Source organism: Volvox carteri, assembly GCF_000143455.1.
Source record: "Volvox carteri f. nagariensis unplaced genomic scaffold VOLCAscaffold_90, whole genome shotgun sequence".
Lineage (NCBI taxonomy): Eukaryota > Viridiplantae > Chlorophyta > Chlorophyceae > Chlamydomonadales > Volvocaceae > Volvox > Volvox carteri.
Genome location: NW_003307633.1, coordinates 327,063 through 351,648, shown reverse-complemented (window position 1 = coordinate 351,648; position 24,586 = coordinate 327,063). Strand labels below are relative to the sequence as shown.

Genomic DNA, 24,586 nt, shown 5'->3' with positions numbered 1-24,586 from the left:
CATGCACACAGGTCGCCCATGGCTGCGGTCCAATCCTGGCCCCAAACCGCCAGATAAATATGCTCCTACATAAAATTAACTTAGCCGAATGCTAGTTTAAGCTTTGTTTACATTTCATGCATTTGCTGGCGCCTAGCGCTTGCATCGATGTAGCCCCCAGTAATAGCACATTGCATTACATTATCCATGAAAAGGTTGTAAAATTTTAATTCACTATAAGCTCAGCAAATTGCAAGGGTAAAGGGCTCATCTGGACGCAGTTTGCATGCCGTGCTGCCGGCTTGCGCAAGGAATCTCTGCGCGCGCTCCACGCCCGCGCGCGCCGCGAGCACCAGGATAAACTACAACAAAATGTCTTTTGCTTCGTGCAAAAATACGTTGGTATGTGTTGGTATGTGTGCCCGGAAAGCTGTGCCGGACGGTCGACCGTCCGGCGTACCGTCCGCCATGGACGGTTCCACCGTCCGCCAGGGGGGGTATATGAACCACGTATCCGCTGATACGTACGACAAACTACGCGCAAGTCCACCGACCTAACCAAATGTCGAGACTTCAAGACCAGTCATCGGCAAACGCCTATTACTGATTCCGGGAACATATACCGGCAAGCGCCTTTTTACTGGGAAGGGGTCAAATTCTGTCATGGTAGCCCAAAACAGCACAAATCGCCTTGACGTAGGGCTCTGCAAACAAGCGCATCTGAGAGGCCACCTTCTGCTAAAACCGTACACATGTAGCAATCCACCGTGCTGCAACCTAAAGGCCATAACGAATCGAAACAGGGAGACTCCAGGCGTGACGCCTTCAGTATCCCTGGGTTCTATGCCTGCCGTGTGCCCTTGTGTGGCCATCAATAGTCTTGCAGGCGTGGCTTTCTTAACATTACCGTATTACACAGCGCAGTACCAACTTCTCAAATGGAATCGGCTGGGAATGCTGGTCGCTGTGAGACCACCGCAAGCCCCCCTAGGTTGCAGACACCACCAAGGCACAAAAGCCACCAAGCAGCAGCAAATCCAACCAACCCACAGCAGCATCTTAACGTGCCATTACCAAATAAAACGACCTCGCAAATATACACAATCTTCAGTCTCCATAAAACGAATTACAACACCTCGCCAACAACAACTCATTCAACACAAGGCTTGCGAAACGCAGCAACAGCAAGTTGAAACTAAAAAATTGCTGACCTCCCCGTGCGACATTCCAAAATGCACTCTCCTGGGAGATCCCACGTCGTCGCAGAACAACCGTACACAAACCGACATGAAACCGAACGTCGGGATAAGAGCCTTGACGGCGCCCTCGCCATAGAAACACCCTTTCAGATGAGCTATAAACTGAGTGGACTGGCAAATTCGTGTGCTTTAAACATAACCAATCCAAAAGCAAGCTCCTAACCACAGGCCCAACACCTGCCGCCGCGGTTGCCGTCAGTGCATTGTGCTTCATCCTCGCTCCGCAGCTGTAGTATATCCAAAGCATCCACCGCCTCGGGCGCCGAGGTCGCCTGAAGGAACTCTCGACGCCATCACCCACAACCAATCTGATGATAACCAACTCCAAACACCAACCAAAGCCAGCAAAGATGCTGAGAAACCGTAACACGCAACGAAGCACGAGAGCTACACATGAAAACATTTTAAACGATCCAAGGACTACGACGTAGCTTGGCAGAAGGGCCAAGGTACAACTTTCGAGCCCGCCGCCCCACGCGATAGTACACGGTGAGCCATGAAACGAGATGAAAAACCAATGTAAAGAGGTGGTGCTGAACCCATTTTCCATCATACGCAAGATAGGGCTCGCACGGGCTCGCAACCAGGTAGTTTGTACGGATCACGGGGCACGGCAACTTCACGCTTACATGGCGCCCAAAGACCTGCCCATCCAAGCTACGTAGTAAGCTATCTAACTAACGGCCAAAACACATCTTGCTAAAAGGCTACCCCTGCCACGCCGCACAACTCACCACAGGCTGTTGCGCTCCAGCTACCCCTTTGACAACCCTGCCAACTGGACCACGAGCAAACCTACCTAAGAAAGAGCATACATCGCAGTGTTGCAAGCTGGCCACAAGTTATGCCGCTGCGCAGCAGCAAACCACACAATTTTCCGGGATGCATAAAAAACGAGACATTCATGGCATAGGCAGCCTGGCCTAGAAGCAGTTGGCTGTGGGCAGCACGAACGAGATCAACCACCATAACGACACGTGCCCTGCTCGGAATGTTTCGCAGGAACCAGCGCACGTGTTGCCCAGATGCACACCAGGTCCACGCAAGGATTTATGTTCTGACGGAAACATTGCATTAAGGCCCGCATGTGAAATACACGCTCGCTGCTAAAGCTTAGACCTAAGGACCACAAAGCGTTTCAAGCCGCGTGCACAGACAACGAAAATCCAGCCGCACGTTCCACGCATGAAGCGGTGCTGACCTACGACGCACGCCTTTGCTGCCAAATCATTCACACAAATATTCATCCTGCAGCTGCGTCACCATCGCCATCCAAGCCCATAAACAATAGCCCTAAAACTGAAAAGAGAAAGCGGAAAGAAGAACGCGGCCTGTTGTCTCATTCCTTCGATAAGCAACTGGGGGCGTACATCTAAAGTGCATATCGCCAGTATGCCTGCATTAAACTCTGCACAGGAGACTTCGCTCTTACTAACCCTGGTAACCTTATTGCAAGGCACGATGCAACCTGCCCTGCGCTCCACGTATGGCAAAACAATCAACTTAACAAGCACGGATATGCAGGCGATACAGTGCCAGGACGCCTCAGCAAAGCCGCACACACTCCACATGCGAAATACATGCGTGCGACTCAAACTGACCCATCAGTAACCATATGACCACAACGACCCCTCCGTGAGCGCCGTCCGAAAGACAAGGCTGCAAGGAAGTGCATGCACTGGAACGAGTTCCCAACACTAGTCCAGGAAGAGGTGCCTTAATCTGCCACGGCAGGGCAATATCCTTCAATTTCCACCGGGAAACTCGACAAGATCAGCATGGATGCCCAGACCTGCAGCTGCCTTCATGTGCGTACGCCGCGGCCCACGCCTCACTCGTCTATGCGCTTAAAGACTTGGGGGTAGCGGGTCGCGACAGGCTCCAGCAAGCCCAAGTCCGGAATACATCCCCAGGTGTGCCGTCCGACGACGTGGCTGTGCAAATGGTTCATCAGCTCCATGCACCGATCCAGACCGGGAGCAAGGCACGAGACGTCCACATCCACAAATGCCGCCAAATCCGAAACAATCTTAATCACCGGCACCGCCGGCATACGCGTGGACAGTTCGGCTCCGGATGCACTCTGACTGTACCAAGCGGCCAGCGTAAGGGCTGCGACCGCGACAGTGCTGTACCCGAAATTCAAAAACTCGTTGTAGAGTAACGAAACCTCCTGAGAGCGGCACAGCATCAGGCACAACGCACCATTCATTACGACAGTCGGCCGACTCTGTGACCAAGAGGTAAATGCGAGCCACTGGAGCGATGACAAACGGACAACACTTTTTCGAAACCCCGCGCCACCCTAACACAACGTGAAAAGGTATAAGGTCCTCGCAAGATTCCACCAAGGCACGCGCAGCTCTCACCGCCATGAACTCAGCATGCTCCTTAAACAGCTGCGCTGACTCTGGATCCCCAGGAATTAGCCCACGGTTCATTAGCACGGCCTGGTACTGCCGCATGAAGGTGAGCGTGTTCGGGACGCGGATGCGCCACTCCACCGTCTCCAGCAGCAGCCATTCCATGCGATTCAAGTCCAGGCGCTGCAAAGCAAAGCAGCTGTGTTGGCCATTGTGCGCTTCCTGGATACATCATGCAGCTTCGCATAAGCCCCCATTTGGTCAGGAACGGCTCACAGGAAGCTTCTGCACCCGTGGCTCAAGGACAAAGCATGTTCTGCTGTGAACTGGCATAGGTACGCGGAAGTCACAATCCCACCAAGAACCAAACCGAAGCCAGCCTATACCGATCCCCCCGGCTGCTACCACGTACCTCGTAGATGCTGCGGCTGTCAGCATCTACGGCGAGGCGGACCCACTCATCGGAGCTGCGCTGGGCAACCTGCAGTGCTTGAAACATGCTCAGGACCAGCCGGCGCAGCAAATAATAGTAACAAGGAGCCCGACTAGCTCACCTCCTCGTGCTTTGCAGCAGTGCTCAGGCAACCGAGAGCCAGCAGCTGCAACACAGCCTCCGGAGGATGAGCCTGCAATGAGGGCCCCGAGCAACCATCCGTTGTGTATTTTCGAATGCGGTGTTACGCAGGATCTTGCCGCAGCTCCCCAAACCCGCATACCTCGGTAGCTGTTATGTAGCGGTCCACAAGTGAGACTGCTGAGTGAAGCGTCTCCTTCGTCAGTTCTAAAGCCGTTACCACCTGGACAAGCCAGCTCACAATGCGCGGTCTGTCGTCTTCCGAAAAGCGCCTTGCTTCAGGCAACGTAGGTTCAAAGCGAACCTCCTGAAGCCTCGTCAGCTCGTTCCTGTGTGAGCATTGGCGCCAGAAAAGCAAGGGGTTACAGCCGTTTACCGCGTTTAGCACGTATGGTGACGCCAACACATGGTACAGTGCGCTCTGTCCAGGTTCTGCTGCTGTGCACCAAAGCAACATCCAAGCTGCTGGGCTGTCGAGCACTGTAAACAGACAAGCATGTGCTATAACGCAACAAAATAATGGTTTAATAACCTTCTTTTTGAAAGGGCATCCTTCTGGTGGGAAATGTGCCTTGAGCGTCGAGGCCGCTTAGCGCCGACCCATGCCGCCCTCTTTTGAGGATGTAAACTTCCCGAGCAGGCAGCACAGCAATAGTGGCATGCATTAAAAGCATGAATCCTTTGCTTGCCGTTGAAGTAAGTGACTTGCGAGGCCCGGGTTCAGGCGGTGGCAAGTTTAGGGGTAGGATATACCGGGTAGAGAATACTCACCGGATAACATCACGTGCATCTGCAGCATCGAAGAAGTCGATAGAGCGAGTCGTAGCAGCGACCAACGCCGTGCCCGGTGGGTCTCGGTGAACAGGCTCGTGGCAGGGCTCAAGACAGGAACCATCTTCCTCGCATATCAAGGTATTATCTTTACAATGACTACCGCTGATCGCATGAAATTGCTGAGATTGGCGCACATTAAAAAGCTCCTTAAGACAACGATCGGAACAGAACGTTATCGGTGTCAGCTTTGCCAACAATGCGGCAACCATAACGATAAGAAACATCACAAAATAGCGACCAACATGCGCGGGAATCTGAACTTACTCCTCCACTTGCACGAAAGCCACAAGGCACATCGCTCGAAGTCGGGCTTGAAGGCCTCTCCTCATTCCGCACGGCTGCTGCCATCGCTTCCTTTATTGAAATTAATGACAAAGCGGCGACGCTGCAACCATAACTATGCTGCGACCTAAAATCGAAGTAATGAATGCCCTACGTACCTACTCCTAAATGATATGCTAGATTCCTAAAATAAGGTGCAGTTGTTCAGGAGCTGAACAAGATTTCTGGTGAATCGTACGCAAGTGACCTGCCTCGTACCGACCTGCCTCGTACTGCTTCACAATTCTCCCGCCCCGCGCCACACCTATGGGCCGACACAATGTAATGTTTTGGTGCTCCTCTGCCTAAGGCGTCGATCAAACTTGCCTGAACCTGTGGGCCATATGGGCACGCTAAATAGTGCCCTTCGCTGTCTCTTTGAACACGCTCTTGGCGAACTTCCTAGTTATGACGAGGACGAGCCCTGGAAAGATGCGTGCAAGAAGGTGGGCTACAGTGCCAATTTAAAAGCAAAGGTTCCAAGCTCAAAACACGACACTCCTTCCTTGCCAGGCTTTTACCGCTGTGACGAAGTCCTCAGGAAGCATGTCATGGGCTGACCTATATGCTTACTTCTCCAAAGAAGTGGAAGGTGCGTTCTGCGCCCGGGACCCAGTACAGCACAACACGCATCCAGGTTCCACCGAGCAAGCATCCTTTAGAGATCTCAAAACTCTTGCAGTTTACAGAGGCCCTTGCTGGCCATGCCTCGGCGTCCGGTTTACGGTGCTGCGGACGGCAACGCTGCTGACTGGGGCCCTGCTTGCATGTGGCCCCCTTGCGGGCACCGCGGCCGGCTGAAAACCAAAGGACTGGCAATGTGTCACGCCCCTACTGCAGCAGTCTGGGCGTCAGCCCTGATTGCCAACAGAGCGGTTTGGGACAGCAGCAGCCATACGGCACAAGCCCGCAGGCTTAGAGCGGTTCCCTGGGCCGGGTCTTGCATCGCCATAGGGCCCAAGGCGCTGGACAAAGCGGTGTTCACAAGGGCCGGGGGGATGAGGTGCAACTGTCTCCAGGTTGTCCTGCATGAGGAACAAAACTCTCCGGCTTGCGGACGGGAAGTGTAAGGAGGAAGAGTTGGACCCGGACGCGGCCCCAAAGTGAACGTCCTGGACAGCGAATGGTGAATCCATCGGCTGACGAGAGCGAAGGGAGTTGGAGGTGGAAGGGGGCCCCATAGGGGGCATGGGCAGGGTGGCCCGCTGGGCGAGGTCGACTTATGCAGGTCCATTTGCTGCATTCCTTTGAATTGGAGACATATGCACTTCGTTGCCATGCGCATCCTTCAGCCTTCTCTCAAGCGTGGTACAGTTGTAGCCTAACATCTGATGTTGCTGTATTTGTGCCTTGACAGGCGGCGTGAGCGCCAAGTCGGTGGATGCCCTGTTCAAGTCGCTGGACCGTTCGTCGCGCGGGTCGGTCACGTTACAGGAGTTCACCGAGGTATGTGGATTAACTTGACATTTTATTGAAATCTCATGCGGCTTCGTCTAATCTGTTGTGGTCTGGGTCAGGCGGGTAGGAATGCGACTAGAGCTGTGATGAGGGTACAGAGGCTCCGGGCTTCTTATGTAGGCCGTCTGGATCTGACGCGCTGCGTAATTGTAAGTATAAGGGTTAACACTTAGGACGGGTGGATTCGATTGCGCTGACGGGAGGGATTTGGGAAAGACCGAACTGCGAGACATCTACCCGGGAAGGTCGGGTCGGGGTCGGCGGAGACAATGCCGCCTCCGGAGTCAAGCCGCGGCATGGGCACGGACGCTAGCATTGCTCACCAGAGTCTGCACGTCGCGTACTTCCGTCCGTCACTCTGGCGGCATTTGCTCAATGTCTTTGGTGGGGTTGCTTTGCTAGCCACTGCAATTATTTCCGTTACCCAACCCAACCCCTTCTGTGCAGGACTTCTCTTTCATGTTTCACACTTGCCGTCAGCCGCAACCTCACCTCCCCCCTTGCGGCTTCGGATCCTTTGGCCGGCGTTCGAGTCTTTGCCCTTTGCATTATATGTGATTTCCTCCCGCTTGCTTATTCCTCTCCTGCTCGCTCGGGTGATTTTCAGGTGGTCACACAACGCTTGAGGTGAGCACAGGTGCTCAGCTGGGGACCTGAGGGGCTTGAAAACCTGGTGGCTGCAGCGACGGCTGATTCGGGTGCATTTGGCCGGAGCGTATGGTGTCCCTGCGTTCCCTCCCGCCCGCTCAATAGTAGATGTGGATCCCTCACGCCAACCGACCACCTAAAGCGAGGGACGCCTATGGTCATCCTTTGCCACATTCCTCGTCTCCATGGGCCGATACACTGGTGCATGGGCGAGTGTGCGGTTGTATGGCTGACGTTTTGCCAGCCTAACCTTCCCGACCCCCTTGGGGCCTTGCCTGAGGCGGATGCGATCACCAACCACCATCACCTGCTTCTAACATTACATTCTGTTGTATGATTGACTTCCTTCTGAGTAATTGTAACGTTTGAACCCCTGCCAAGCCTTCATTGTCTATATGAAATATTCATGCTGATCATCCCCGTGGGGCTGGCACACATTCGCAGCTCCCTGCGCGCTGAGAAGGAGCTGGAGATGCGACTTGCGGAGCGTGTGCCCCGCATCCACGTGGTTCCCGGTTCGAACCGCCTTAACTGCGTTGCTAAGACCGAGGTGTTCAGAGTGCAGGTAGTCACGTGAGTCCTCTGCGCACAGGGTACGGGCACGTCGCAATCGGAACAGAGAAACGAAGAGATGGCTGCAAGGCGAGCGAAAGGGAGAGGTGGAGATTACGACCGGAATACGTGGATGGGACTGGGCAGCGGCAGCCCCGGAAGCAGTGCGCCCAGGAGCAAAATCTTTGCAGAAGTCTTAAGGCGCATGTGGTCAGGACGGCAGCAGCTCCAGCGTCCTTGTGTGACGGATTCGGTTGTCTAATACGTGGATGAGACTGGGCAGCGGCCCCCTACCTGACACATCAAGCACACACGCCTTGACTGCCTATTCCTGCCTCTGCGTTGCTCTTAATCCCGCCAGCCGACCCATGGTCCGTGAGCTGGGCCAGGTGTGGGCTGAGATGGACGCCGACCGTGACGGCCGTGTCAGCATCGCAGACCTCCGCCGCTACTTCACGCGCACTCAACCGGGGTTGCTGCCCTTCCTGACATCCATCTTCCGGGCGATCGAGGGCAAGGGCCGGACGGGCATGGTCACTTTCCAGCACCTCCTGAAGGTCAGAAACCTCCATCGGTCCGGTTTTTAGATTGGGCCCTTCATCGCTGCCCTTCCTCGATTAAAGGCTGGGCAGGCAGCCGGATGAAGACGGCTCAGTGCCAGGCTGCTTAAAGGACGGGGGAACGGGAATAGGAAAGCACCAGACGCAGAGCAGGGCTGCGCAGTGTATCAAATTTTCCCTTGAATGGGGCACCGGCACGGTGCCTTCTTCAAGCGGGCCCGCGAGGGGCAGGTTAAAAGTGGTGGCGGCCCTTCAAGTAGATGACCGGCTAGTTGGGGGGTTGTCCAGGGCACATGTGTACGGACCCGGGCTGGTGGTGTTGTGTCTTTCGTGCCCAAGAGTGCCACGACGCTTAGGTTGACGGCCTGACCACTCCCCGTTGCATGGATTGTTCACCCTTTGCCTCCGCTGCCAACTTCACGCTTTCGCCATGCTCCCTGTGTTATCGCACCTTTCTTCCCACGGCGGCAATTTACTTCTTTACCTTTTCGGGTTCGCACTGGGTTTTCTCCCGCCCTTGGTCGCAATGCCGCCGGGTCCCGTCCACATTTTCGCCGCGATTCCAGGAGTTCGTCCTTCGACGTGCCCCTTCACCGTCACGCCTTGCCACCAATAACTACAGGCACTGTACCCGGAGGCCTCTCCCGCCGACCTGCGCACATTGCAGGCCATGTCCACCAGCCGCAAGTCCCGTCTCGCGGCGGCGGCGGCCGAGGCGGCGGCCAATGACAAGCTACTGGCGGAGATCCAGGTGAGCGTGGCGGAGATCCAGATAAAGGATTTGTAGCAATGCAGCACACCCTTTAGGTTTGCGGATCTGCCGCAGTGTGCACAGTCCAGTGATAAGGCCACCGGAGCCTTTCCGCTTTCCACCAATTGCTTGTCCTTGGGGTCGGGGCGCGCCGTCCTTGTTGCGCTCATGTAAATGCGTGAAACATGGAAGGGCAATTCGGGTCTGGCCCGTGTTCAGTGCTGTCCTTTATTGCTGATGCTGGGGCGGAAGTCCGGCAGCCGGGCTCGCCAGGGCAAGGGTCACTTACCTTGCATGTTTCATAGATTTTCGTGTGTTGTCACGTTGTTCCCCACCGCCGTCCTGCCATCCTGTTCTTGCAGGGCGTCTTCTCGGTGTTTGATGATGACCAGCGTGGAGAGCTTGACGAGGAAGAGTTCGTGAGCGCCATGGAGCTCACAGGTGCATGGTTGTGTGGGAGCTAAATGGGATCCCTTTTTGCACAGCCGGGAAATCCAGGAAACACAACCTGACGGCGAGCGGCCAGGGCGGATGGGTTTGGGTGTCCTCTCAGCCGCATTCTGGTGTGGGTTCCGCTGTGTTGGGTCCACGGTTTCGGTAGCAGCTGTGCCTAAGGACTTCACGTGCCCGGCCTGGCCTGGCCACGTAGCAATTGAGCTATCGGTGCCCCGACGAGTCCCCCGGCCGACATGCGTTCGACCCGGCTCAGGGCTCGGCGTTAAAAGGCAACGGTCGCTAGGGGAGGTCGAGGCCGCTTGCTTGGGCGGGAGTCCGGGTCGCGGTTTTAGGACAAGCCGAGTGCAGAATTCGTTAGGAGGTTGAAGTTTGCCGAGATCTGCTACCGGGACCAAAGGATAATTTGCTTTGGGAGTCCGTTTGTCCGTCCAACCCCACGTTTTGATGTCATTTGGGGACCCACCACCGCCACTTTCACCCGTGTAGGTCACACCAAGGAGGAAGCTAAAGGTAAGAAGCGGCGGTTGCGCTCCGCGACTTTGAAAGCCCAAAGCGTTGCCTGTCTGCACTGATCTCCCGGACGGCTTGCTGTGTCGCAGTAGTTCAAAGACCCTCGTCACTTTTGACATCGCGCATGTAACCACACCCTCTGCAGCAAACCAGGAGCGGGAATCCAGAGCATATGTAACTAGAGGGAGCTTCCCCACGCTGCTGGGGAAGCTGCGGGCAGAAAGGAGTGATGAGGCCCGGTTAAAGTGCTCTAAAACTGTACGCCGCGCGGCGATGGATAACCTAGAGAGTTGCCAGGATGAGAACTTGTTAAATGTACAGCCGAGAAAGCGAAAGCACCCTGCGAAATGCAGCAGCATCCATGGCTCCGGTGATGCTGCTGTATTTATGGCGTCACTGATGAAAGCAGCTGCTGTTTCCTGCTGTTTACTGTCACTGCTGTCGCACGGTGTTCCACGCATGCCAAACTGCGGATACACAAGAGCATTCGACGTTTCTCTTTTGCCTATTTTCTGTGCATACGTGCATTTACGTACGTTGTGCAGGGATGTTTAAGGCGATAGATGCCGAGGGCAGCGGCGTGGTGCGTTGGGCCGCTTTCCGCAAGTGGTACACTAGCAGCTATTCAAGGTTCATGGAGGAGGCCCAGCGCAAAATGCTGGAAGAGGGTGCGGAGTAGGAAAGCCTGGCAGGCAGCTAAGTTAGGGGGCACATGCACGCACTCTCAGGCAGGCACTGGTCAGGTGGTCGTCGCCAGAGGCTGCTCTACCGGCAACCCACTCCTTATTAGACTGGCAGCGGACAGCTGGTTGCAGAGAGATGCTGCCCCTGCCATTAAGGGGTCGTTAAGGTAGTCGGAGCTGTCAAGATATGGGAGGAAGAGGAGTGAAGGGGTCTGCCAGTGGAGAGGGGATAGGCTGGGGCAGAGGCAGGGTTTGTACCTTGACGTGTATGGCTATGTTTTGACATATGCACGTGCATATGAATCCTAGTGAAGCAACCTCACAAGGAGGCCTTAAAAGTGGGCGACGAGAGAAGCCGCAAAACGCGCATGCCCAGCACATGAATATGCGCTCGCGTTCTTTCTTTTGGTGCTGTCGCACAACCCACACGCAGCGTGCCCGTTACATTCTTGGACGTCTCGCAACGCCGTGAAGGGCTTGTCAAAAAATCGTATATAGTTGCGTTGTGTTCCAAGCAGGGCTTGGTCGAGGACAGGAGTGTGGGTGTGGTTCCGTCAGGGGCGTGCAAAGGGGGAAACAAAGAGGTGGGAATGGGGTGGCTTCGCTTTCGAGACGTAAGCAAGCAGCTGCATTATCGGCCTGCCTCTTGGGGATAGGTCAGGGGTGGGGTTTTCTCGCATGGACCCGTAGCGGCACATTTTCCATTTATCCATGCATGCGAAGCTGCTTGTTTCGGGAGGACTTGGGTGGTCTCACAGGTCATGCGTGGAGAGGAACAGGAAACTAGGACAATCTTAGGACAAGCGTTTGGTCAGCACGTGTGCGCGTTCCTTCATTTACACTGTTCTCATTTGTTGCTGCTCTGCTGCTTTTTTGGTATTAGGAAATGATATCGGCAGGCGAGGGGGGCCAGGAAGGACGCATCAGATGCACATAGGCAAGGGTTGGGGTCTTGGCACAGGTCCTGGCTTACAGAATCAAGAGCACGCATCCAGAACCCTGGGTGCCAATGGGCGGCTGCAGTTTAGTATGGATGAGTGTATCGTGCTACGGTGAATCCTCAAGGATTGATGTCGCATATCGCAAAACACACCGTAGAGGCCATGGTACGGGTAGAAGTTGTGCGTAGCGAGTGTAGTCAAAGTTATGTTAAGTGTTGTTTCTCATGGCGACATAATTGCTACTGTGCCGTTACGTTTGAAAGCGCAATGCGTCCCTGGCCCGACGTTGCTGGCGTTGGCTTAGGACATCCTGCAGTAACATACCATTTCATGGTTTGGGCTCATGAAAGGTTTTGGGGTCTTTATGTTGCGATCTGCGGCAACGCAACCCGAGTCTGGCGGCGCAAACGTCTCAGGAAAGGTTGAATAAAGCAGTTTTATCTGCGAAGATGCCCCGATCGAGTGGTAACCGGGCGGCCCATGCATGGCTATCGCGCCTTCATCTGAATTGCCACTGCGGTGGGCTCCGGGCGATGCAGACCTCCGGCAGAGCCTTTCATCTTCTCGCTGGTGTAGGCAAGTGGGAAATGCTTACTCAAGTAGATGTACATTATAGGTTGGGAGGAGATTGGTGACCGGGCGTTTCGTGCTTGCGTTGATGCATTAACGTCAGAAACACGAACGGCAGGATACCCTTGTGTTTGAAAAGAGTCAGGGTAAGCAAATTAATGAATTGTGTTGCGGTGGACCGTCGCTACCTGTCGTGGCGGCTGTCTGTAACTTGTCAGTAACTTGTCAGTAATTGCAGTAGCACCGCTTCTCAATGTGCTCCCGACTGTAAAGCTCACGATTTAACGCAGATCATCACCCACTACTTACTCGCCGGCAGCCTCACAGAAGTGGACCAATTTTCGCGTGTGTTCCCGCAAGCATGCAATCGCGCAGGCACATTTAATGTGTGCCCAATCGCTGATGTTTGCCCCAGCGTAATATCATCCGTCAAAGTGGTTCGGGATAGGAGGGCCGGAGTTCGGGACATAAGCCCGCTCTGAGGGCCGCAGGAAAGGGAGGCGATGCACATGACTGGGTGGAACGTAGGACGCTTTTGTCTCCCGGCCACTCTTTGCTAAGGCCCCAAAGCAGCTCGCCGTTTCGCCGTGCCCCATTTGTCATCGCATCTTCCAGGGACCAGCCTGTGTTAGCCAGTGATGACATAGCGCACTGATTTAGGGAAGGACCGAACCCATGGAGCAGGCTGCGTGCGTCTCTAGCCCCACACCCATGCAAGCATATGAACTGCGAGTTTGATGACACATCCTCCACATGGCATGCGCTAGTCTAGGCGTTTTGTGTTGGGGGAAACAGATATGTCGCCATAAGACCCTAGGAAGTTTAGTGCCCTTGAGGTTCCTGCGGTTCCATAAAGCTCAAAGAGATGCTGCAAATTCCAGCTGCAGGATGGGTCCGCAAGGCTGGCCGGCTTGCAATTTTTGGCATAAACACAACGGACTTAGCATGCTCCTTCCCAGCTATCTGGCTACTTCTTGCCGGTTCGCGCTGCGCGTGCATCTGGCGACACTTTGGGCTTCAAGGGACTCGTGAAACTTTAACTTTAACTGTTATCGAAAGCTTTGGCAATACATGGTGCTTGAACTTGAGACGTCTTTGCTGGTTTCTATGTTGCCGGACTCGCAACCTGAACTGCTAAAGTACCGTGAACCCAAAGAGAAAGCCTAGCAAAAATATAAAAATGTTGCCTTCACATTGCTATAAGCTTGGGGTCATCATGCAGTTCAGGCAAATTTGGATTCTGGATCTACAGCCAATTTTAGCAGCTCGCAAAAGCTCATGATCGTCCGTGATCATTTAGCATTTTCTTTGCTCACATTACAAAGAATCATACATTACATGACTTAAGCTGCAGCCCTGCAAATTTTACTCTACTCGTATTGTCCTCACCATTCAAGTTTTGACAAGGACGGCGCTTACGGTACCACTTTACTCTGCTTGTGATATAGAACACGATGGCATTTGCCTGCTGGTCCTGACGCAGGAGAAGTAAACAATTGGACTCGGTCAACTCCAGCTGCGCGAGATAATTTAGGTCCTGAACATGGACACAAAAGAGTTAGCGGACGTAGCCACGGGCGACCATGTGCTAGTTCCAGATTACCCTCCTGAAGACGTTGAAGATGCTCCCGCCAACGCGATGCATCCGCTCGTGGTTGCCATGCGACAGCTTGAAATACTTCAGAACCAAGTTTTCCTGGCCGGCTCAGCAAGCAATATCCAGGTACAAAGATGGAAAGCTTATCGCTCTTCTTTGGCTAATGCTTTGCTGCCTGGCTGCACGACCCAGTCTAATTGGCGACCACGTCAAACCGTCGCCCAGGTGCAAAGCACGGACAACAGCGCACTTGCAGGAGAAGATACGGCGCCACATTGTCGCCTTGCTTGCGATGTTTTATCGTGCACTGTTAGCGCTTGCGAACTATGGCGCGAATCGCTGCTGCGGCACCCCGCGCCTATGAACGCGAACTGCCCTGAAATCTCCACTTCCGAGCTTTACAGGTACGAATGCGTTGGCTTATGTTGCATGACTGTTGCACCTCGCGACGGAGACTCCTTAGCTGTGTGTCGAGCGGCCGCCACCTGTCACTTATTAAGGCCAACGGCATCCGCGCATGTATCCGCTGTATTAGACTGCGGTACGGCCTGGAGAAAATGCCACCCTCCTGCTTTTTGAAATCTTGTAGGCTACTTGCAAAGCTTCTTGCTTCGATGCACATCCTGGACTGCCTCAAAGATTCAAAGCAAGCCCTACGTCTTGCACTGTCAGCCGTCTCAGCGCAGGAGGGGGATGAGCAGCAGCTGCTGACAGCTGTCCAGGTGAGTGTTCTGCAAGGCCGTCCTCCAGGTTTCGTAGCTTCTACATAGCTATGTAGCTACTATATTCGCACCCTTCGCATGGTTTCTGCCATATGCAGGACTTTTTCAACATGCCCAGTGCATGTCTGGTCTTATTACGCGACATGCTCCTCGAGCAGCCTGAAGCACTCGCACAGACCAAGGTCGCCCTGTCCAAGCTGCTCGAGATCCAGCTACTTGCGGTTGACGGTGCCGGCTGCCAGGAGGGCGAGCGCAAGTGGGGTTCTTTCAAGTCCAAGCTTGGTTTGTCAACCAGTGGCCTGCATTTGGGTGGAGACTCAAGCAGTGGAGCCGCCGACGTCGACATCTCCGCTCGGTGCAGTGCGCGCATTGCGCTGTCGCTCCTCGTGCACTTGTACTGTTGCGTGGATAGTGTCGAGCAGGTATGCTTTGGAATAGTGTCCCTAAGTACGAGGTAGATGAGTGCGCTGCGATTGGCTGCATTGCCGTCGTTAGCGCGGCAACCTGTCCGCACATTACAGTCAGCAACAAAGAAGTATTTCGTTATAACTGCACATGACAACAGCCCTCCAAACCATGGCGAAACCTTGGTATGCATGTACTCGCAGGAGCTCCATGCAAACCATACAACGATTGTGGATGGCACGGGCGCCACCCCAAAGGCACAGGCGTTGGCCATGCAGCGGCTTCGAGCTTGTGTGGCAACCTTGAGGACCACGCCCATTGTGCCGGGCTACGGTGACGTCTCAATTGACCTGCTGAAGCCTTTACGGGGTCTTTCACAGCTGGGGTCCCCATGGGAGTCACCAGCAGCCGTTGAGGCACCTGCGTTGGAGGAGAGGTCAGCTATGCACTGCTTTCCTTGTATGTGCTCTGTGGCCTATCTTGCACCAAATCAAATAACCTCTTTGTTTGCGTTTGCTATTCTTATAGGTATTGCTTGGCAGCTGTGGCCGCGGCAGCCGCAAATGATTACGGTCGGATGGTCGAGGAGCTCCTCGCTTTGAAGCTGCAATACGAATCAGACAAGCAGCGCCTTGCCGAAGATGGGCGAAACAGCAGCGCCGGCGGTAGCTCAGGTGCTACCGACGCGCGCACCTCAGCAACCGATGTCGCCCTATCCTGCCGTCCGGGTGTTTCCCAGGCTGCGCTGAGCAGGGCAGTGGGCATCCTGGCCGGTCGTGCCATGCAGCTCATGAGGGATTGGCAAGCGGCCATCCTGCAGCTCGATGCGTTCCGGACGTGGCAGCGTCGGGAACGGCTCGAGGAGGGCGTCGCTGCTGAGGCTGCTCCCGCTGAACAACCCCAAGCCAAGGCCAATCTGCCAAGGTAGATGCCGCCTTGGCGCGAGTGTAGCACGTGTAAGAGGGTATATGGTTGCTATAGTCGCTAAGCCCACCAATCACTGTAACCCATATGCTCAAAGGCAGTGCCATGTCATCATCTTAGCAACCCTCGCGCTCTTCTCATGCAGGTGTACATTTGCGCCTGCTGATATGCCGGACGTCGTCCGGATGGTCTCTTACATTAAGGGACTGCATGGCGTCCTGACAGAAAACATGACCTGGATGGAGCCCCTACTGCGCGTCCATTGTGCTGCGCATCTTGCCCAGCTGCTCAACTCCATCGTGCTGCCAGTAGCTAGCGGCGTGCTTGGCATGCCTCAGCCAGCCCCCATCCCAACAGTGGTGGCGGCAGCAGTAAACAACCCGCAGCCGAGATCAACCCAACTGCTGCCACTGGCTAAGGTGTCTTGCGAAGGTGAGTGCAGGACCGGTTCGTCTGGTACTGTTGGGTCTACACCCCTCAGTTAGGCCGGAGGAGGTTTCACTGACAATCTGCGTACAACCCATTAGTTTGTTGTCGATCCTTTGCGCCTGTTCTTGTCCTTAGGCTTGGCTTGTACTACTGCGCTGTGCTTCCCTGCAGCGCATCCATTGTCGGCACCCTCATCAGCGCGGGGAACCGGGACATGTAGTGTGCTGGCAGCATCCACAGTCCCAGTATCCGCAGCAGTCAGCGGGGCGGCCGGTGATGTCGGTGACGCTGGTACTGGCACCGCCGCTGGTGTCGCGGCGAATATCGGCCGCATGTGGAAAAACAAGGCTCTGCGTCATGGCCGTACCAGGTCCACCGTGTCTTCCCTTGAGGCCATGACCACTGGTGGTCCTCAGGGCTCTGGTCCTATGCCCCCAGCTGCTGGGCAGATGGACGGCCTAAACTTGGGACCTTCACAGCGCACCACAGAGGATTCTGCCGACACAGGAAACCTTATTGCGAGCATTACAGCTGATGGCATGGACTGGGCTGTAGCCCGTCCTGCTGAGTTCAGGAATGATCCGTACGCGCGCCTGAGAGAATGGTTTGCAGCAGGTGGAGTTAACCCCAACGGCGGGGCGACAATGACTTCCCTAAACGCCCCTCTACAGTCCGTTCCAGAAGGGCAAACGCCAAGCTCTGAGTTGCACTCGCCGGCTCCAGCAGGTGCAGCTGAGACACAAAGCCGTTGTGCTGTTGTACAGGAGTCAACAGAAGTCGGTATGATGGGGGCGACCAACACCCCCTCAGCACACCGTGGCTCGGGAGAGCAGCAGTGGCCAGGAAGTAGTTGTGCACGCATGGCGGCCACGACAGGCACAGACGGGACTGAGGACGGCGTGGAATGCACTGTCAGCAGTGTCAGTGACTGCGAGGGCCTGATGGCGGGGCTTGACAGCGAGGAAGCATGTGACTCTGGTACAGCTATGGTCGATGGTGTGGTTGCTAAGGAAACAGACAAGGTGCAGACCCACCAACAATCCGAGCAGCAGCCTTGGCCTGCCGCAGACCTACTCTGGCCAGCACCGCCGGTTCCGTCCGCCTCGTGGCTTGCAGGTAATACCGTTAGCCCACCAAACGCGAACAACATCGCTGTCAGCGCTGGCGGGGCGAGTAGCAGTGCAGGGGTGGGGAAGTCTCCTGTGGCTGGAGGAGCCCGTGTCACTGCACCGGCGGCGCTCAGCACTAACCCGCTCTATATCTACCCAAGTGCCGCGCGTGAGGCAGTGGCTGAGCAGGAGCGGGCGACTGTGGCCATCTGGATCGCAAGCGAGGGGGGTGCTTCGGCGCCGCCTGCACTTGCAACGCTTGAACAGCGCGCAATGGTCACGCGCATCACCGCTGAGGGCACAATCACCGAAGAGGCAACCACTCCGAAGCTCGAACAGCAGCGCCAACAGGAGTTGCATGACTTTGGTGACGTCCGGATTAGCTACTGTGATGACCTGGGGGCTACCCCGCAAATTGACTCGGGTGTTCGGCAGCACTCATGCTACGAAGGCTCCACAGCCCGCTTGGGCTCAAGACCGCAGGACGGCACTATCAACGGCTACAGCGATGATCTGAATTTGTCCCAAGGTCAACTGGACATGCCGCCGCACGACTTCAGTGACATTGGTGCAAGCTATGACGGCATGACGACTGCACAGATGCACCTCGACACGGCCGCTGTAGCTGGACACTCCCACGGTGCCAAGAAGACTGCGTCGTCGCCCTTCAAACGCATCAAGAAGCTGTTTAGCAAGCGCTTTTCTGCCACCGGCGAAAAGACTACTTCGGCACCTGCCGGTCCGACAGCGTCTGTACACTATGACGAGACCGTCATCGCTCCTGGTGCTTCGGACCCTGCTCTGGAGGCCTACTACAGTGGCGCTGACTACTCCACCGCTGTGGCTGGCTTCAGCGCGCTGCCTGCTCCTTACCTAGCGGAGTCGCGCGAGATTGCGAGTCTTGACATAGATTCAAGTGCGTTGCTGGGCGTGCAGGGAGCTAATTATGGGGCACATGGCATCGGCTTGACCGGCCACCATCCCCCAACCTTGTCGGGCGAATTCCTTCCAGGCGTCATGGAGGAGGCAGCTGCTCGGGACGGCGCCGTGGCGGTCCTCAGCGTTGGGCCCTCCGGGCAGGTGCTGGGTGCACAAACTGAACAGCAGGCCAGCGGCGACACGGCTGACACGAATGCTGCCGGTGGACGCGCCGGTGGCAAAACGCGACCATCCGCAGGTGGTGGTGGCGGTGTTGGCCTGGTGAAGGGAGCGGCGGCGTTCCTGGAGGTTGCGGCCAGAGCGCGTGAGGAGCAGAGCTGCCTGCGCCTCCGGGTTTTCGCAAGTGACATGCAGGTGAGCATCCGGTTCCCTTTCCTTTGCTTTATCGATCACTACTGTCAACTATTTTTACTCTCACACAACTCCCATGTCAACTGGTGTTATTTTTCTAGATATGCCTCATGAACGCTGGCTTCGCGTCTGGAACCGACCGGCCAAGTGCACCTGCTGGCCTGACACCAGCCCAACGTATGTATCGGGCGTCGCGCAAAGGGGGCACCAGCGCCGCCAGGGCGAGCCTTAAGAAGCTGGTCACTTCCATCAAGGGCAAAAGCAGCTCGCGCAACAGATCAGGTAACTTTCTTTCTGGCCAATGGATTCATGGCATCACTCTTACCTAAGGACCATGTATCCAATCTAATGAAACTTGCTGTGCATGGAATGAGCTGCGAATTGCAAAAGGTACGACTTTTTCCTGCAGGGGCCGGCACAAATGCTGTTGCAGACCAGGATGTGCACGCCTGGGCATGCGATGCTGCACAATGGCTTGGCCTGGACGCGCAGGGCTTCGTCCGCCTGCGAAATTCGGCGGAGCTGATGGCAGAGGAATTGGCCCGCTGGTTGAACCAGCGCCGCGAACGAGGCAAGAGTACGAAGGACGGTACGTGGGTGTAGCTTGAAGCGATGCTCAACAAGATGATCGTGTGATTGACCTGCGATAATCAAAATATACTATGCAGGCCCCTCCACGATGCAATTGTTGGCTTTATCGTCCGAGCTTCGCAACTTTCTGGCCGTTGGCTTACCGTCGCTCGAGCCGCTCCTTTCCTTCCAAGCCAACCTAGCCGCCGCGGCAGATCTCTCGGCCCTTCTGCTGCTGGACCCTTCACGGTCGTATGGGTCCGTGCCGGGCAACGGCCTTGCGGCGGACGCGCGAGGGAGCATTCCCTGGGAGCTTGCTAGTAAAGGTGTGCTGATGCACACCACCATTGACAGCGGCACTGCCAAAGCAACCGAGCTACCACTGTCGTCCGGTCTTACTGTGCTGACAATCTTCAAGGACGCAATCGAGGCCTTGCAAATGCAGCAGGTGAGGCTACGCTTTATTGAAACTCTGCGAAACGCTTTTTGGGGTCCGTGGCACCTTGAAAATGTGTGACATGTGCCACATCTGCAGGCCCAGGCTAACGCTAGCGGCTACCCAGAGCCCTCTACGGCAGCTCGTCTGCAGCTGCTGTACCGCCGCCAGGCAAAATGGTGCCTTGGTGCGTTCATGCAGATGGCCGCAAGAAGGGTGTGGGCAACCTACAAGGTAAGCGACCGAATATCCCATCTGCTTCAGGTAACTCCGTGATCTTGATGTGAGATTTTGTATGTACGAAGGTCCAAGCTGCGCGGTCGAAGCTGGGACTTGTCATTCCGCCCGGGGCCCCTGACGTCGCTGCAAGCACAGTCGCCTTCCATGGCCTGTTCCGACCGCTGCGAGAGGACACCGCACCTCAGCAGCTCCTGCTGCTGGCAAATGCTGGGTAGGTGCGCCTTCTAGACCATGTTTCTAGTTCTTGGGGGCTCTCCCACGGAATGGTACGGAATACCTCCTCTTGCTGCTATAGTCGTTCGGTGGAACATTATTCATATTGTATAACGTTTCCGCTAACTGTGAAGCTCATTCTCCATTATTGATGGTTGCAGGTTGGACACGAGTGTGGACACTAGTTTTACACTCAGTGACCAGCTCTCCTGCGCTATCGACGACCTGGTCCGCCAGTCCGCCTCTAGGACTGCAGACCTGCTGCTGGGATCTGACCTAACGTCGCTGTTGGCCGTTAAGCAGCAGGTGCGGGGTACACTCCTGTGGGTCTGGGGATTCTTGTGTCTATCGCCGTCCTGCACGCACAGATTATTATTTCACTGCTGATGTTTCTGTTCACCTCTTTCTGTATTTGGTCCGGCAGCTGGATGTGCTGTCTACTGCGGTGACACGCCTACGTCAAGAGCTTCCCAGCATCCGGCCCTGGAAGGATGTTTGGCTGGCTGCTCTGGCGGCTCGCGCGGCTTCATCCCCTACCTGCGCAGCCATTGCGGAGGCTGCCGCTGCTACTGCCGCCGCTTTGACGCAGGGTTGCGGCAGCAGCGCGGCTGGTATCACAATCAGTGCAGAGGATGTCGTCTTAACGCACGCATGTAGTGTCGCGGCTCTCCGCACACTTAGCACGTGGTCATACGATATGACGGCTGTCAGGTTCCGCCCGACGAAGCACACCAAGGTGCGCAAGCTCGTTTCTCATAATAACCATCCACGCGTTGCATAAAAGTGATCTACTCGAAGTGATCTATGTCCTCTGATCTATCTACTCGAAGTGACCCATATGTCCTCTTGCCACATGCAGATTATTTGGGATGGCCTCGTAGGAAACACCGCCTCCGAGGCCGTATCGCCTCTTTTCTTGGACGGCGCTGACATTGCTCTAGCCAATATTGCCGTTGACTCAGCGTCTGGTGGCGTGCGGCAAGGCGGCCGGGGCAGCGACGCCAACACTTCAATTTTCGGTCGGGCCCACGTTCATGCCTTACACGGCCTTTTGGGCCTCACTGGCGTGGGTCGCTGGGTTGCGGCCCTACGTCGGCATGCTGTTGACCTACTGGCGGTGAGTCACGCTGCTGCTTTGCAATTGCCTGTTGAAAGACGTACAGTGGATCCGACCAGATTACTGGGGAAATCCGCACCCAAACACCTGCCCTGCTGACCACTTAATTACACATTATCCTTGGTTACAACAGGATGCCGCGCCTCTCTTGCGGCGTGTGCATGAGTTATATGACAGCAGCTTAGCTGGTCCACGGGGGCCCAGCATGCGGGAGTCAGGAGGCGCGTCGGGCTACCTTCAGCTCCAGCAGCGTTGGCTCCGCGACCGAGGTCATAGCGAGCTGCTTGTCTCGGCACATAGGGCTCTGCAGGTAAGGTGTTTGGATTATGGCTAATGCTGCCATAGCTTACCTGTTGAACGTTGTGTTTTTGGCACTTGTACTGAAGCGCGTGCCAATTTCATGCAGGCTCTGGGTAACACCGTAGCAGCTGTAGCTCTCACTGACAGCGTTTTAGCGGAGCTCTGCATCGGCAGGGCACCACACCTGCTGCCTTTGGCTGCATCGGCGATGCAGGTGCGGCACATAGCACAACGTACGTGCTACGGTACGACATTGGCCTTACTGGACCCCTTCCGCCCTTCACAGGCTGATCAGCAAGCCCACGCTGCTCTCAAGGCCATGGCCACTGCAGGTACGTCCATTAGTGTGGGCCTTCAGATGCATGTCATATGTAGTATCCTTACGGGCCCTTCTGTTCATGTCCGCAGACTCGGGCGCTCCTACCGGAACAGGCATGGTCAAACCGGGGCCATCCCCCACGGTTCCGCCTCCTCCTCGGGGCGCGGGTCTTGCCGGCTTGTTGCTCGGCCATATGCTGCCGCCAGGCCTTATGGCTGTCTCCCAGTCGGCCGTCCAGGCAGCTTCCCTTGTTCAGGAACGGATGCAAGAACAACTGCCAGCGGCATTCGGTCTGCCTGGGTGGGTCTATGGGTATTCAGAGCAAATACCCAGAAGTAAAGTTACGGTGCATTAACAAGCTACGTGTGCCTTGTTGACAGGCTATGGCGTGCACTCTATGAGTGCTTATGCCCACTGCAGCCAGCTCGTTCGGAGCCTCTCCTATCGGCTTCGCGGCTCTGGTCAGTGGTCCAAGTGCAGCTTTCCTGCTTGACACCCGAGGAGCAGGTGGTACATTCTGCCAACGTCGGAGATGGTGTTTATGTATCAGCGGCGGCGCTCGTGCAACTTGCCGCCGCGGCAGCTATCGCACCCGGAAGTGTGCTGTAAGTTCGTGAAGGCAGCATGGCGCACGAAAATATCTTCTTGAACGCTGCTTTCCTTATTAGCAGCTTCGGAAACGTCGTGCCTCGCATTACTAATCCCGTCCTGTGCACTCCCTTGCCGCAGACATGGGGATACCATGACACAGCTACAGCAGGCCGTCACCCTGGAGCAATTGAAGTCCGAGCTGGCTGTTGCCGCTGCCCAGTCGACCCATCCTGCGCACTCGAGTGTAATGGTTGAGAAGGCCACTCTCGATCAGCTCAAGGTGCGTTGCCTTACGCGATGCTGAGAATCACTTCGAAGCTCCTGATGGTTTCCTTTGGGGCGTCGCAGGCATGGGCAACGCGTGCTGAATCAGTTCGCGCGTCCTGGGATCGAGCTGTGCAGCTTACAGTTGGTGCCGGTACGGCAGCATCTAGAATGCCAGGTGAGTTAAATAAATGCTCTTGCAAGCTTTGATTGGGCGCCGGGGTCACCTGCTTTCCCATTTCTGACCCAATAACCATCACAGGCCAGCGCTCTGCTTGGCCGGATTCCTCGGCAAGCCAGGCAACTCGGGCCCTCGACACACCAGCTCTTGTCTCCTGCAGCGGTGAGCAGTGGGTATACTTGGTGCAACATGCATCTTCAGCTGGAGCAACCATGCTCGCGCGGGCTGCGGCTGCGGCAACGGCATCAGCGCCACATTCCGTAGCACAGCAACAACAGGCAGTTGCGAATAGCCAAGGTGCACCAGGTTCCCGTGGACAAGCAGGATCACAGGGCCGCCCACCAAGCCAGCCTGGCATGCTGAACGCGACGGTGAGGAACAGGCACATTATTGTTCATCCATGCACGTATGCCGCACGTTATGGAGCCTAAACAAACTCACGGAACATCAACTGCACGTGTCCTAAACGGCTGTCGTTGCCATGCAGATGCCGCCCATGTCGCGCAACGCCCCTCCGCGCCCGCCAACGAACACCACCTCCCAGCAACCGGGTTCGGCGACGGCCGGTAACGCTGCTTTGCACCGGAACTCCCTGAACGGGCCACCTCTCCCGCCACGCGGAGTGGTATCTGGGCCCATTGCCCACGGCGGACGGAGCACCTCAGGGCAGGTCATCGAGGGCCCTGTTGCCCACCCACCACCACCACCACAGCAGCAACAACAACAGCAGCCGTTGCAGCAGCTTCGTGCGGCGTCCCAGGTGCTCATGAAGTCCCCCAGGGGTGACGGCACTGGGCTGGGAACGCATGGTTTATTTACAATCGCCGGTAGTACGGTAGCACAGAGCCGGTCGCGCGCGGCCTCAAGCCTTGGCGACTGGGGTCAAATTGAGTGATTCACTTTTTGTTGAATAGCAAATTGATACTCGACTGGGCACTCCCAGGCTAGTTACTCGTTATTTCGTGCAGTGCCAATGGTTGTTATTCAATATTAATGGCAAGTTGGGAGGTTTAGAAGCTAGCTGTTGCTATTGCGATTGAATGAGATTGTAGACTTGAAAGGATAGAAAGAGCATTTCGTACATGACAGTAGGGAAGGTATAAACGTCGTTTCATAATACTGATCATCATGTGATAAGCTGAATAGATTTGCAGGATAGATACACGCAGAGTTACGAGTCGGGTGTGTAACCATACACAGAACAACAAGCATTTGGGTTTTAAGCATCTTGCCACAAGACACTGTAAGAAGTTTTGCGAAATATTGTGTTCGTTACGTGTTTACCAGCCTCCACAGCTTGCAACCTCCTAGTCCGTCGCAACCCTTACGCATATCAGCCCATCTATTCATCCATTCTGCAACTTCTTAGTCTTGTAGAACACACAGGAGGATAACGTGGTTCCGGTCAGATTGACACAAC

The 24,586-nt window shown here is 55.5% G+C and overlaps 3 protein-coding genes across 3 annotated transcripts; 2 read left to right on the top strand and 1 right to left on the bottom strand.

Annotated features, from left to right (window-relative positions):
* Nucleotides 1-3,069: 3,069 nt before the first annotated feature.
* VOLCADRAFT_99592 (uncharacterized protein) lies at nt 3,070-5,218 on the bottom strand (the record flags this gene model as incomplete). Its single annotated transcript, XM_002958273.1, has 6 exons — nt 3,070-3,411; nt 3,608-3,784; nt 4,014-4,082; nt 4,156-4,227; nt 4,318-4,504; nt 4,947-5,218. The coding sequence occupies 6 exons, from the start codon at nt 5,216-5,218 to the stop codon at nt 3,070-3,072; spliced, it is 1,119 nt and encodes a 372-aa protein (XP_002958319.1).
* A 658-nt stretch (nt 5,219-5,876) lies between these two features.
* Nucleotides 5,877-10,944, top strand: VOLCADRAFT_99591 (uncharacterized protein; the record flags this gene model as incomplete). The annotated part of the gene is made up of 9 exons (XM_002958293.1): nt 5,877-5,922; nt 6,688-6,776; nt 7,396-7,415; nt 7,881-8,009; nt 8,350-8,545; nt 9,171-9,299; nt 9,662-9,740; nt 10,242-10,265; nt 10,811-10,944. 9 exons carry the CDS (start codon nt 5,877-5,879, stop codon nt 10,942-10,944), a joined length of 846 nt encoding a protein of 281 aa, XP_002958339.1.
* Nucleotides 10,945-14,416: 3,472 nt separating this feature from the next.
* VOLCADRAFT_121706 (uncharacterized protein) lies at nt 14,417-24,369 on the top strand (the record flags this gene model as incomplete). Its single annotated transcript, XM_002958292.1, has 24 exons — nt 14,417-14,460; nt 14,646-14,778; nt 14,877-15,034; nt 15,140-15,200; nt 15,441-15,619; nt 15,937-16,107; nt 16,253-16,539; nt 16,708-18,938; nt 19,428-19,524; nt 19,604-19,953; nt 20,041-20,175; nt 20,247-20,392; nt 20,556-20,700; nt 20,984-21,130; nt 21,254-21,511; nt 21,645-21,821; nt 21,918-22,025; nt 22,098-22,143; nt 22,337-22,465; nt 22,597-22,735; nt 22,860-23,001; nt 23,070-23,163; nt 23,248-23,537; nt 23,654-24,369. 24 exons carry the CDS (start codon nt 14,417-14,419, stop codon nt 24,059-24,061), a joined length of 6,075 nt encoding a protein of 2,024 aa, XP_002958338.1. The 3' UTR covers nt 24,062-24,369.
* Nucleotides 24,370-24,586: the final 217 nt, after the last annotated feature.